We start from the raw sequence: 14,462 nt of genomic DNA on the forward strand, positions 1-14,462 counted from the left end.
TCTTTAATCTTTATTACTATTCAAATAATAAATAAAAAATCATTACAAAACAAAACTGTATATCATATTAATCATTTTTTACAACAATAAAAATAAAAAAAAATAAAAACCATTCTAACTTTTTTTACTTTTTATATCATATAATTTACTTTTTAGTATTATTCAAATAAAAAAATCACTACAAAACAAATTTTTTTATTTATTTTTAATTTAAAACTCTATATAATAATAATTTTTTACTATAATGCAAAATCATTTTTTATTCTCTTTTCCTGTTAATGATTCATTTTCTCGTCCCTTTTTTTTTTTTTTTTGTGTGTGTGTAATTTTCTCTTCTCTTGAGTCTCTTTTCACCCCAACTTCAAGGTGTTGTATTGTTGTAACAATACAACTTGAAGGTATACTTGTTCTAATATTTTATTATACTATTTTCAGGTTTCTTTCTTCTTTTTTTCTCTGTTCTGAGTGCTACAGATAGTTACTTCTAGCATAGGATCGGGCTTACATGCTGTTATTATGGGTTTAGAATTTATAATCATAAACCCTAAAATAATATGTTTAAGCAACGGTCAAAATTGAATATCTCAAAATCTTTATTTATTTGTCTCTTCTATTAAAAGCTTCCAAAAAATAAATTAACTTTAAAATTTTAATATTAACCGTTATTTACGCTATAACACATGTACTATTATTTTTTTAATAACAGCAATCTAATTAGATAACACTAAAAAAATTTTAGAGGGAGTTTGAGAAAATTTGTGTCTGCTCCTTTATTATAGGTTAATTAATTAGGTGATGATTACAATTTTTTTTTTAAAATATTTTTTTGGCCTTTCCGAGCAAAGGACAAAATTAACCCACTACGTTACACATTGGCCAACGCTTGACAGAGTACAGTTACCCAATAAATTGGAGAGAAGCTGCCATGAATTTATAGGACATTTTAAAGCCATTAGGTACCTATAAATTCATGTCAGCTTCTCTTCAATTTATTGGGTAACTGTACTCTGTCAAGCGTTGGCCAATGTGTAACGTAGTGGGTTAATTTTGTCCTTTTCTCGAAAAGGCCAAAAAAATATTTTTTTAAAAAAATTGTAATCATCACCTAATTAATTAACCGGACACAAATTTTTTCAAACTCCCTCTAAATTTTTTTTTAGTGTTATCTAATTAGATTGCTGTTATTACTTGTGTTGTAGTGTAAATAACGGTTAATATTAAAATTTTAAAGTTGATTTATTTTTAGAAGCTTTTAATAGAAGAGACAAATAAATAAAGATTTTGAGATATTCAATTTTGATCGTTGCTTAAACATGTTATTTTAGGGTTTAGGATCATAAATCCTAAACTCCTAATAACAGCATGTAAGCCCGATCCTATCTAACATATTTGAGTTCCTATCCTCTATAATTTTAAATAAATAATAAATTTTTAAATTTTGATCGTTTTTAGGTATCCAAACACTTAAAAAATGACACCTGTTAAAAATGTGATATGTTATATTTGAGAATTGAGTATAATTTCATCAGATTCTTATCCTCTGAGTAGTCAAAAAGTTTTGAGCCAAAAATTGTCTTTTAATTTTATGAAGAAAAAGCGTTCTATAAAAGTGGATATGAAGCGTTTTGAACATAAAATTCTTTTTGATTATCTTGATTACATGCCACTTTTTTATTAGGCAGCAATGTTTGGGTTTCTAAGTTAATTAGTACGTAGAAGGGTAATAAATGACTATCAAGAATGTTAAAGAACACATGTGTCTCTTACATGTTAAAAAATACTTAACATTTATTAGAGTGAATTAAAGGAAATTTCTTTCAAAAACTGATTTGAAGAAAAATTTTATCCACGAAAAAAAAACACTATATATAGCCCTCCAAATGCATGCAAAAATAGCACTTTGGAGTATGGCTACCAAACCAGGGATCCTCACTGACTGGCCATGGAAGCCTCTTGGTAGCTTCAAGGTATTCCTCCTCCCATTATCCCTCCATTGGACTATGAAAAGATTCACTTATACCAATACAAAGAATACTTATCATTCTAATATACACTGATATGTTCATAATATTCAGCAGTTGATCTAGCATCTTTGTTTTTTTAAATTATACATATATTTTTTTTTGACTTTTTCTTTTTTTGGCAACCTGTTGGGAAAAGTACGTGATTTTGGCTCCATGGGTGGTGCATAGCATATACTCATTCATGGCAAAGAGAGAAAGTGATCAGAGAGACCTCCTCGCCTTGCTTCTATTTCCATTCCTTTTGGTGAGAATGCTTCACAATCAGCTATGGATTTCTCTATCCCGTTACCAAACAGCCAAAGGCAATAATAGGATTGTGGACAAAGGAATCGAATTCGAGCAGGTTGATAGAGAAAGGAACTGGTAAGTAAATTTACTAAGTACTATGATTTCTCTCTTTTCTGGATGAATGAGTAAATTTCAATTCAAACAAACACTCTCTAGCAATGAGCTATTTCGTGCGGCTTGTACGACTGTTAATGTTTGACAAAAATTTGTTGAAAGAACGAACAATAGAAAATAAAGATAAATTTTAGGTTCAACGGAGTCTTATTGGCCAACAATGAGTTTTGATATAAATCTCACCGCCGAAGGAAAGAAAAATTACACAAAAAAAAAGAAAAAGAAAAAAGAAAATCTCAATATATAGCTTAAAACTTCAATGAAAATACTTTATTCATTCATTAAATAAACTACACTTATATCACTTTATTTAGCCACCAACTTATTCAAAACCATTGGGGAGAAAATATCCTCCCCCAGGCCGCACTCATTTTCACACTTATTTATAACATTGCTCTCACTATCTATTGGGAGACACATGTAAAGGATAAAAGGAGAGATTGGGAAAGGGATTCTTCTCCTTCCAAAAAAAACTCCGGTCCCACGCCTTTTTTGGATCTTCTTCCTCTGTCAAAGAGGGAGAATCGGATCTCTCTCTCTCTCTATATTCTCGCAATCACCATCTCTCTTACGTCTCTTTGTCTCCCCCTTAAATCTCATATACTTCTCTCACCATTCAAATACTGATTTATAAATAAATAAAGACAAATTTTCATTATCTTTTTTATCTTAAAAAAAAAAGATGCTAACCTAAGCATCGGAGAGTCTTTGGCTTCAACCGAAGACCTTCTGACCTTGTTTTTGTTTTGCAAGAACTTCATTGCAATACATAATTCTTCACAGCTTAGCCATCAAGAAAATCAATAGGTAGCAAATTTTTGGACCAGAAAGTGCACCAACAAAAACAAACTAGCTAGACATAGGACTCTAACAATAGACTAAAAGAAAAACATAATTAATCTGAATACACAAGATTTCTCATTCGCCATAAACTTCATACAGCATTACACTAAATCTTTTAGGCTTCATATTCTATAAAATATCATCAGTTTGGCTTGTTGATGATAACAATTCGAATTCTAGTAGACATGAAACTCTTTGTTCAATTGGTGGTTGAGCTAAGCTAACACATCAATTTCTGCATCAAATTTGCTGTCACCAATAATGATAATAACAATAACAAAAGCTCTCACTTACATGATTTGCTCTTATATTGATTTTTTGGTTAATTTACAGGGATGACCAGATCTTGTTCAATGGACTCTTATTATACATAGGCCCTATGATTATTCCTCAGGGTCGTAACCTACCCTTTTGGAGAAGAGATGGTATGGTTATCTCAAGTCTGCTTCATGCGGGTCCAGTGGAGTTCCTTTACTACTGGTTTCACAGAGCATTGCACCACCATTACCTTTACTCTCGTTACCATTCCCACCACCATTCCTCCATTGCTACTGAACCAATTACCTGTAAGCTATTTCATTTTATTATATATATATATATATATATATATATATGTGTGTGTGAGAAAAAAAAAAATGTATCCATTACTCTCCATGCATACATAGAAAAATTAAAGAGTAAACTTCACTTTAGACTTCAGAACTACCGCGCGTTTTAAAAAGATTTCTCAAAACTTTAAAAACTCTCAATTTGAACTCCTTAACTTTTAATTGCAGTCAATTTAAACCCCTTTCGTTAGTTGTCTCCAAGGGGTAGCTTAATCGGTTGGGGATCACGCCTAATGAAGCAGAGATCACTCGTTCGAATCTAGCTCCTCCTCTTGTCTGGACATATCACAAAAAAAAAAAAAAAAAAACCCTAAGTTAGTTTTTAAATGTTAAAAGTGATACAATGACTATTATACTTCTAACTTTTTTTTATAAAATTCTAAATTTACTCTTAATTTTTTTTTTTAAAAAAAAATATTATACTTAATAATTTTTTTTTTTTTTTTCATTTTTTTCAATTTTTTTTTTAAAAAGAGAAAGAAAATCGAAGGGTAATTTTATATTTTTTGAAATTTTAACGGCAAAAATTAGCGAATGAGTAAATTGCATCAAATGAAAAAGTTTGAGAGGTAAAATTGCCAGTTTTAAAAATTTAAGAGAACATTTTCAAAACAAACCATAGTTTTAAGGAGTTATTTTTGTAGTTTTCCCAAAATCAAATGAATAGAGTCTCTAACCAACCATGAGAAAGCCAGTGTACGTACGTATAGGCTGATAAAGTTGAATAGGGTAGATGAGTCCTTCAGAAAATTGAATGCAGATTCAAATCATTTGACTTATTTAATGATATGACTGAAGGTAGGTATTATTATTATTCTGCTACGTATATATTTGTGTTAAAATTTCATACATTATATGTTGATGCATGAAGAGCAATTTATCCATATGTGCCCTTCGATCTAAACATTGCAATTTATCCTAAACATTTTTTGGCATTTATCTCATACGAAAAATCAGCTGCTCAAGCAGTAGCAGAGAATGAACTACAAGAGAACGTTTGCGAGCTAGAAGCATCAGAAACTCAAACCCGAAAATTAGTTTGCTAAAAACAAAAAGAAAACCATTTTAGGCACCTTAAATGAGGTTTTTCAAGTCAACTAAAAATATTTTGGGTTTGACTAATATTTTATCTGTAGGAAAATAAAACTAGACTTGTTAGTTTTGTAATTTTGATGCACCAGATTGACGATTAAAAAATTATTGATGGCAGCCGTCATCCATCCGTTTGCCGAACACTTGGTGTATTTCGTGCTCTTCGCAATACCGATTTTGACAACAGTGCTCACCGGAAGTGCCTCTATTGCTTCCTTGTTCGGCTACATCACATATATTGATTTTATGAACAATTTGGGTCACTGCAATTACGAGCTTATTCCAAAGTGGCTCTTCTCCATCTTTCCCCAGCTCAAGTACCTCATTTACACCCCCTCGTAAGTTTTTTTTTTTTTTCTTTAATATTTATAATTTCTAGCATTATATATATGTTTTTGTTGAGTAAAACATAAACATAAAAATATAGAATTATATGTGTGTATCTTTCTTCTAGAATTCATAAATAAGAATATTTGGTATGTGTTCTACAATGTATAGTGATACCTTTCACGTACAGATTTGAAAGAACTCAACGGTGATGTTTTATTACAAAAACAAAACACATATGCCCACAACCTAAATCCTCTTTGATGATAGAGAATAGAAGAGAAAATTGAAAGAGATTCAGAATTTTTGATTCTGAAATGATTGAATGAATAATCTATAGTTTTAACTTCCAGTTCCATCCCATGAGTATTTATAACCAACCAAGAGACACAATTCTTGGTTATGAAATTCCGAGAAATACAACACTTAATTTTATATAAACCAACTCTATTGTGGGTATATTAAGGTCTAATTACTAACAGCTTTTCTTGCCAATAAATTTCATGCTTAAGACGTTGGATTAAATATTAAAACTAAAGAAGCTAGAGGAAGAGAGATGTAGGTAATATAATAAATTACATTTTTTTTTTGAGTAATATATATTTATTTTTTTGTATATTTAAAAAGTCAGTACTCACTTATATTTTTTTCTGTTTAAATTAAGGATGAAAATTTACATCTTGTTTTTTAAAGATATTTTATTAATTAAAATCTCTTTTAAAAGTTGAATTTTCTTCGAGACCAATAATATAAAATGAAAGGGATTATATTATACAATAGAGTAATGCTCTTAAAATTAGCATTGAACTTGTAATTAATCATTATTGGATATTGATCAAATAGAGACACAAAAGTAACACAAGAGATACTTCTAGAATTACCCATATAATAAATACTGACAATAGGTCTGGCCAAGCCATGTGTCAGCAAAACCACTACCATATACCTTTTTTTTTTTTTTTTTTTTTTTAAATTCATTTTTTTTTCTTTTCTGTGCTAGCTGTTTTTCTTTTTTAATTAAGGGTAGTGTTGTATTTTTATTGTTTTTGTAAAGGTAATATGCAAGTTTTTACTTGTTTACAGTCTGATTTAATTATACACTCTAACAGTAGAAGATAACATTACAAACTTTTAAAATATTGGCACTTTTTAAAATTTAAAAAAGAAATGATTTGTATTAATATTTTTTTAATCTCATCTTACGAATGAACTCTTCAAATCTAATAGTTGATATATTGAATTTATAAAAAAATATGATCAAATTATTGAAACCAATCATTACTTGTTTCTAAATATAGGTTACAATGTAGGTAATTTACTATAATTATTGTTGTTTGTTTTTGTTATTTTGGCCACAGATATCACTCTCTGCATCACACACAACTTCGAACAAATTATGCCCTTTTCATGCCACTGTATGACTACATCTATGGCACCATGGACAAATCAAGCGACCAACTCTATGAAAGCTCATTGAAAAGGGAAGCAGAGTCACCAGATGTGGTGCACCTGACGCATTTAACCACGCCAGATTCCATCTACCATCTGCGTCTTGGCTTTGCCTCCTTGGCCTCCAAGCCTCACGCATCCAAATGGTACCTCTGCCTCTTATGTCCCGTCACCTTCTTCTCCATGATGATAACCTGGTTCTATGGCCGTACTTTTGTCGTTGAGAGGCTCTGCTTTAATAAGCTCAGATTGCAGACCTGGGCCATACCAAAGTACAGCATTCAAGTAAGGATAGACGGTTTTTTTTTTTTACTCCGGAATTAATATGCAATTTGACAAGCCTTTCAAAAATTCTTAATGTAGTTAAAAAAAAAAAAAAAAAAAAAATTCTTAATGTAATCTCTTGAACTTTTAATTTAATTCAATTGACTCATCTCCATTAGATTTTAAAAGTTAAAAATGATAAAATAACGTTTATATCCTTAAATTTTTTTATAAAATTTGAAATTAAATTTTTTTAACAAAATAAAAATCGAAAGGTAATTTGGTCTTTTTTGGCATTTTCGTTAGAATTTAATAGCTAAAACTAACGGAGGGGGTAAGAGCAGTCCTAATGGAAGAGTCAAATGTTACATTTATCTAAAATGACTATTCAAATGTTTAAAAAACCCTTTACATTAGATTAGCAAAATATATATATATATATATATAAAATAAATATTTGATTGGAAGAGCTAAAAAAAGAAACTAAATATAGCAGCACTTCTCAATGAAGCCATTTTATTTTTTTATTGTTTCTCTCACCTGTTTTCTTTTTTTCCCAAATCTTTTCCTACTTTTTCTCTCGCATGTTCTCTTTTTCTCAAAACTTTTCATATTTTTCCTCTCACATGTTCTTTTTTTTTCAAAACTTTTCTCACTTTTAATAATATTTAAATGATATAGATAAAATATAGCTAATCGGATGTATGAGACATTTAAAAATTCATTAGCTAAACTAGATAAAGTGTATTTTGAGAAGCCATTTTGCATAAAAATTTGGCCCCTCCATTGAGAATGCTCTAAATTGATTGAAATTAAAAGTTCATGGATGTAAATTGATAGTTTTTGAATTTTGTGAGGTTTTCTCTAAACACTCGGTAGTTCAAAGGTTTAAAGTGAAATTTCTCTTATTTATTTATTTTCTGATTTAATGTTACCTGGCTACTCTGTCATTTGATTTATTTCTTTTGTTTTTGTTTCTGTGTTGTAGTATTCTTTGCAATGGAAAATTGAGTCTATCAATGGCTTGATTGAGGAAGCCATACTTGAAGCAGAGAAAAGAGGCGCTAAAGTGCTGAGCCTTGGTCTCTTAAATCAGGCAAGTTTCAGGCTCTGATTTTTTTTTTTTTTTTTTTTTTTTTTTTCAGGCTCTGATTGTTTTAGGGTGAAATGATTTCTTAAAAATAATTATTTTTTTCTTTTTACGGAAAATAATAGTTAATCAAAAATATTTTCAGTTTTACCGAAAGTTTTTTTTTTTTTTTTTAAAAAAAAAAACTTTATGTACAATAGTTTCATTTTTAAAATTGTAAACTATTTTTTGAGTTTGAATTTCTCATTCTCAAATTGTCGGAGTGCCGCCGGACTATCATCGGACCGCAACTACCTGACCACCACCGGAACTCAAATTTTTAGGTTAATTTCTTAAAAAATATTTTATATTAATATTTTTATGTTATGAATAAAAGTTAATTTTTATAAGTTAATATGATTGAATGAAAGTATAAAAAATATCTTGGAAAAAGTACACATACCCTCTCAAATTATCACATAATTGATAATGCCACCCTAAACTATCAAAAATTGTCAATGTTCCCCCAAATGACGAAACTACCCTTAGTAAAATAAAAACAAAAAAATACTAAAATTCTAGAAAAAAAACCTAAAACTAACCAAAAAAAAATAAAAAATCCAAAGGGTGGCAAATTTAAAATTAAAAAAGAAAATCCTTTTTATAATTTTTGTTATAAAAATTGAAAATTTTTGTTTTGTTTTGTTTTGTTTTGTTTTATAACTTTTTTAAATAAAAATTAACAATTTTTATTTTAAGAAATTAAAATTTTTGTTTTCTAAAACAAAATTTAAAAAAAAATGTTTTTTTTTTTGAAAAAAAAAAAACTCTTTTAAAAAAAAATATTTTTTTAAAAAGTGTTATTTTTAAATTAAAATTTTCGTTTTAAAAGAAATTAAATTTTTTGTTTTTAGTCTTTTTTTTTTAATTGATAGGGATATTTTTGTCTTATTGAGAAATATATAAAGACATTTTTATCTTTTTGCTAGCCTTGGGAGACATTGACAATATTTTGGTAGGTTGTAGGGAATATTGTCAATTGAGTGGTAATTTGAGGAGGGTATATAGATTTTACCAAAATATCTTTGATTTTACGTACATGCTAAACACTAGAAAATGTTTTTAACTGAAAGTGTTTTCTTGAAAAATAATTTCTAACAAAAAAATATTTTACATCAAAATAAATGGGGCATAGTTCTTTCAGGTTCAATGCATGCGCATGCAATAGAAACTTTAATGGCCTTCATATAACCTCAGGGTGATATGTTTTTCTTTTATGCTCTGTTTGTTTCGATATATGTTCGAAAATGTTTATAGAGAAATCATTTTTCAATATTGGAAAACACTCTTTTTACCCATTTTCCATCTTTTTTGGAGCATGGGTCTATATGTCAGAGAGACTCTCCTCCCCAAGCAGTGGGCCCTTTGTGTAGCCAAGGCTCTCTACTTGGATAGGGGAGTTTCTTTCGCTGTTATAACTCTTGCCCCCTTGTTTTTTAGGCAGGAAATAAAAAGAAATTCGGAATCCATGTCGTGACCCATGACATATTTTTTCTTCAATTTTTTGCTTTATGAAAATACTTTATTTCATGGTATATCTCATGTAAACTTTGCTGGTTTCATTTGATGCAGGGAGAGGAGCTTAATAGATATGGTGAACTTTATGTAGAGAGACACCCTAAGCTAAATATCAAGGTGGTGGATGGGAGTAGCCTCGCAGTTGCTGTTGTGCTAAACAGAATTCCCAAAGGAACAACCCAAGTGGTCATCAGAGGCAGACTCACCAAGGTTGCATATGCCCTGGCCTTTACCTTATGCCAAAGGGGTATCGAGGTTCGTTTATTTTGAAATCGTGTGCAAGGGACGTTTAAAAGACGTGTCAATATTGACTTCTTATATACTATTAGATGCACCAACTTTAAATCATAATTAGAAATAGATAGTTGATCTCAATTTTGAAAGCTAAGAAGTTGAGCTAAGAAAAACTAATTCATAACATGGATCTAATTCTGCTTTACGTTTTTAAATGAGTTCAGGTAGTTACATTACGTGAAGATGAGTATGTGAAGCTTAGAAGATCGTTCAACTCCAACTCCAACTCCAAAACTAATTTGCTCTTTTCAAGAAGTACTTATGCTCAAAAGGTAAATCTACGAAAGCTTAAGTTGATAAGAATAAGAGAGGTTCAACACGTACAATTTTAATTAATTGAAATATGAGGTAAATGACGGAGTCATAGTTTAAATTCATGACCTCTTGTTTTGATACCATTTTAAATCACCACTTATCCAGAGTTCAAAGTCATGATCTCTGACTCTGATACCACGTTAAATCACCACTTATACAGAGTTCAAACTCATGATCTCTGGTTATGATACTATGTTAAATCATCACTTATCCTAAAAAGATAGGTAGATAGAAAAAAAGATAAATTTAATTATAACGACCTAAAGAAAAACGCTAGCCGCATCTACACTATCACCCCAAAATGACTAATCAACTTAGAGCTTCATTAAAATTTCTTATAAAATCTAATTTCACCTAGTAACTTGACAATGTAGAACTTAGCACTCATAACTATCTCTTATAAACCATCCACTTTATAAGGGTTACTCATCTTTTTCCAATATGGAACTAGGGTGTTACATTAATTATTTAATTAATACTTTAACACTCCTCCTTACATGTGGGCTTGAAAAGTAAATTGACGGAATCAATGTCTGATAGAAAACAAAAAGGGTAAATTTAATTATTACGACCTAGGAAAAAGCGTTATCCACATTTGCACTATCACGCCAAAAGGACTAGTCAACTTGGAGCTTCTTTAGAATTTCTTATAAAACTCAGTTTTACCTAGTAACTAGGCAATATGAAATTTAGCACTCATGACTCTCTTATAAACTACCCACTCTATGTGAGTTACTCATCTCTTCCCATTATAGGACTGTGGTGTTACATTAACCATTTAATTAATATTTTAATGCTCCTGTAAATTGACGGAATCAAGGTTTGAACTCAAGATCTTTAGCTTTTATACTAAGTTAAATCACCACTTATTCCAAAAGCTTATATTGATAAGAATGAATGAATTTAATCATTTAATCAATATTTTAACATTTCCATATTATAAGAAACTTAACAAAAGCCATCTTACAACCTTTAAAGCAGTAAAATCATTATGATTTTTGTAGATTTGGTTAGTGGGAGATGGACTGGATGAGGAAGAACAGTTGAAGGCGCAGAAAGGAACACAATTTATTCCCTTTTCACAATTCCCACCAAAGAAATTGCGCAAGGATTGTTGCTACCACAGCACACCAGCAATGGTGACTCCAAGGCATATTGAGAATCTGCACTCTTGTGAGGTTAGTAGAGAATCCACGAGAATATTGAAGATTATATATATTGGAAAACATCATTTTCTTTGTGCTTTATAATTAAATCTTTAATTAGTTGCCTTGATTCACAGTAAATCTCATACATGTAATTGTAAATTTAAGCAAAACACAAAGCCTTTGTTATTAGGGTGCCATTCTTCTTGCTGGCCTTATATAGACGGGATTTTTGTTTGATTGGATGCCTAGGTAAGGCAAGCATCTCCAATAGGTTATTTATTTGGCTGAATGGGCTTTCGATCACTTTGAGGGTTTTCTTTAGCGTTCACCTTCTTTATTGGGCTTAGTGGATCCTTACCTTAGTGGTTTATTTTTCTTTAGTCGATTCCCTTGGTCAGGGGCAGGAGCCGAACTAAACATTTTGTTTGGGGGGAGGGCAAAATTTTAAAAAACAATTCTTATGGGGGTAAAAGTTAATTTTTAAAAATATATTTAAAAGATTAAAAAAAAAAAAAAAAAATTTGGTGACCACCCTGTGGCTTTGGTGCCTGCCCCCGAAGCCAAGGGGTGGTTCCACACTTGGTCAATGGTCTATCCTCCCTTAAGAATGTAGACTAATCGCGGGGATTTGTTGCCTTGCCTGGGTTTTTCTTTGGTGACATGTGCCTTAACCCGAATTTCAATAGATGAGCGTGCTTTTGGGCTGGGTTTGGAGCCTTCTTGGTGGCCCTGAAGTGGCGGAGCTTGGGCCGCTTACATTTTCGACCCTACCATTTCATATATACATATATATACTTTAGCATTTGCACATTGACATTGAACTTTTTCTTCTTTTTTTTCCTTTAATTTTTATATCCTTAACTTTGATTTAGGTTAAACCTCCTTTCAATTGCAATGCAGGCACACATTTTGTATCTGTTTTCCTTTGGCTTACAACAGATAGTAATTTAATTAATTTTGTGAACAGAATTGGTTGCCAAGAAGAGTGATGAGTGCATGGCGTGTAGCTGGGATTGTGCATGCCCTAGAAGGATGTGATGAACAAGAGTGTGGTTACACATTGTCCAACATTGACAAAGTTTGGCAAGCAAGTCTCCGACATGGATTTCAACCTTTGATGTTCCCAAACTAATCAAAACACTACAATAAACATTAATCCACAGTGCTTGTAATGTTATATCTAAATAGAGTAGTTCTATGTAATGTAACTGGGATAACGTGACCATGAAAATCAGTTATTGTTTCTGTTTTTTTAAGTGCTAATCTAAAGGTTGGATTTTAATATCATGTCATCCAATTATATAGCAATTATAATAAAATCCCATTTAAATAATCAAGCTTGCTATAAAATATATAGAAATGCCGCTGCTTGTATTGTTTTATCTAATAAATTAATGGGGGTGTTTGGTAAATGATTGTGTGGTAGATTTTTAGTTTCAATAGTAATTAAAAGTTATTGATGTGATATAAGGTAAATAGAAGTTTTTGAATTTTTTGTATGGAAAAGTAAAAAAGTTTTGTTTTGTAGTGAGTTTTTTGTTTGAATAGTAATAAAAAATAATATGTGTATATAAAAAATTAGAATGTTGAGAAGTTGAAATTTTTTTAAAAAAATATATACTAAAAAAATTGAAATAAATAAAATAAAATAATAAAGTCAAGATATGTTTTGGTGAAAATAGACGAAGCATAGTGAGACTCGTAAGCATTTGAGCACAGCAAAGAGCTTGGATGGTGCTTTCTCTTCCATTTATTTTTTAATGGAAGACCAAAACAAAAGGTACAATAACTTAAAAGAAACAAAAAAAAAAAAAAGTACACATACTTCATTTAAACGGATCCGGCTTAGGTGTGGTAGTTAAAAACTACTGCACCATGTTGTAAAATCTTCCAACGGCCGGGATTAAACAGAAAAAAAAAACAAAAAAACAAAAAAACAAAAAAGCAAAGGCTGCAATTTCATGGAACCCGTTCCGTTTCTCTCACACTTCTTTCTCCTTCTTCTTCCTTTCTCTCTCTTAACCCATTCTTCTTCTTCTTCCTTTCTCTTCTTGTCTTTGTTTAATCTGAAAATTAATCAAGACAATTTCTAACCAAACTAAATATTTTCACGGAATTTCTCTAACCTTCTTCTCCCTCTTCTCCTCAAAACCCATCTTTATCTCTTAAACCTCTTCCTTTCTCTCTCTCTACCCACCTGGGTTGGTGTTCTTGCAATTCATGATGAAGAGCATGTTCAATGCGGAGAAGACTGGACCTCAAAACTGGGTTCAATTTAAGAACCCAAATCTTCAAGAACACCCACAACAAAAATAAAATCAAGCCACAAACTTTTCAAGAAAACCAACACCTTTCTTCCTCCCAAACCAAAAGAAAATAACCAATTAAACTCTCCTATTTATCGTCCTAGGCATAAAAAATAACCAAAATAAAAACAAGAAAGAGAAAGGAAGAAAAATGGGTTTAGAGAGAGAAATGAAGGAGAAGAAGCGTGAGAGAAGGGAACGGATTCTGTGAAATCACAGCCTTTGTTTTCTTTTTTTTTTTTTTTTTTTTTTTTTTTTTTTTTCTGTTTAATCTTAGCCGTTGGGAGATTTAACAGCATCGTGCAGTAGTTTTTAACTACCACACCTAAGCCGGATCCGTTTAAATGAAGTATGTGTACTTTTTTTTTTTTTTGTTTCTTTTAAGTTATTGTACCTTTTGTTTTGGTCTTCCATTAAAAAATAAATGGAATATAGAAAAAAGATCTATTTGATAAAACCGAAATCCTAATAAACTATTTGATAAATACCAACATCTTAGAGAGCAAATTGGATATTTTTCCTTGATATTATTTGAGAAATAGACTTTACTGCAATTGCTTATATTTTCACAGACAAAACTATGATGTCATGTATTTTTTAGGAGCAAAAACAGTTTTCGTCCAAAAAAAAAAAAAAAAAATTCTAGAAGATTAATGTTATTTAGTAAACTGTTATATAACTGTCATACAACTTGATATGGTAGTACAAATCAATCACTGAATCAACATTTGTAAATAAAATAA

The 14,462-nt window shown here is 30.4% G+C and overlaps 1 protein-coding gene across 1 annotated transcript; it reads left to right on the top strand.

Moving 5' to 3' along the window:
* Window positions 1-1,859: 1,859 nt before the first annotated feature.
* LOC132179844 (very-long-chain aldehyde decarbonylase CER1) lies at window positions 1,860-12,569 on the top strand. Its single transcript, XM_059592635.2, is given in 10 exon segments — window positions 1,860-1,967; window positions 2,161-2,387; window positions 3,603-3,835; window positions 5,088-5,307; window positions 6,655-7,030; window positions 7,998-8,105; window positions 9,711-9,911; window positions 10,115-10,222; window positions 11,270-11,443; window positions 12,381-12,569. Coding segments are annotated over 10 exon segments (1,923 nt in total). The 5' UTR covers window positions 1,860-1,880.
* Window positions 12,570-14,462: the final 1,893 nt, after the last annotated feature.

The sequence above is a fragment of the Corylus avellana genome, chromosome 4 (assembly GCF_965113065.1).
Source record: "Corylus avellana chromosome 4, dhCorAvel1.hap1.2, whole genome shotgun sequence".
NCBI classification, from domain to species: domain Eukaryota; kingdom Viridiplantae; phylum Streptophyta; class Magnoliopsida; order Fagales; family Betulaceae; genus Corylus; species Corylus avellana.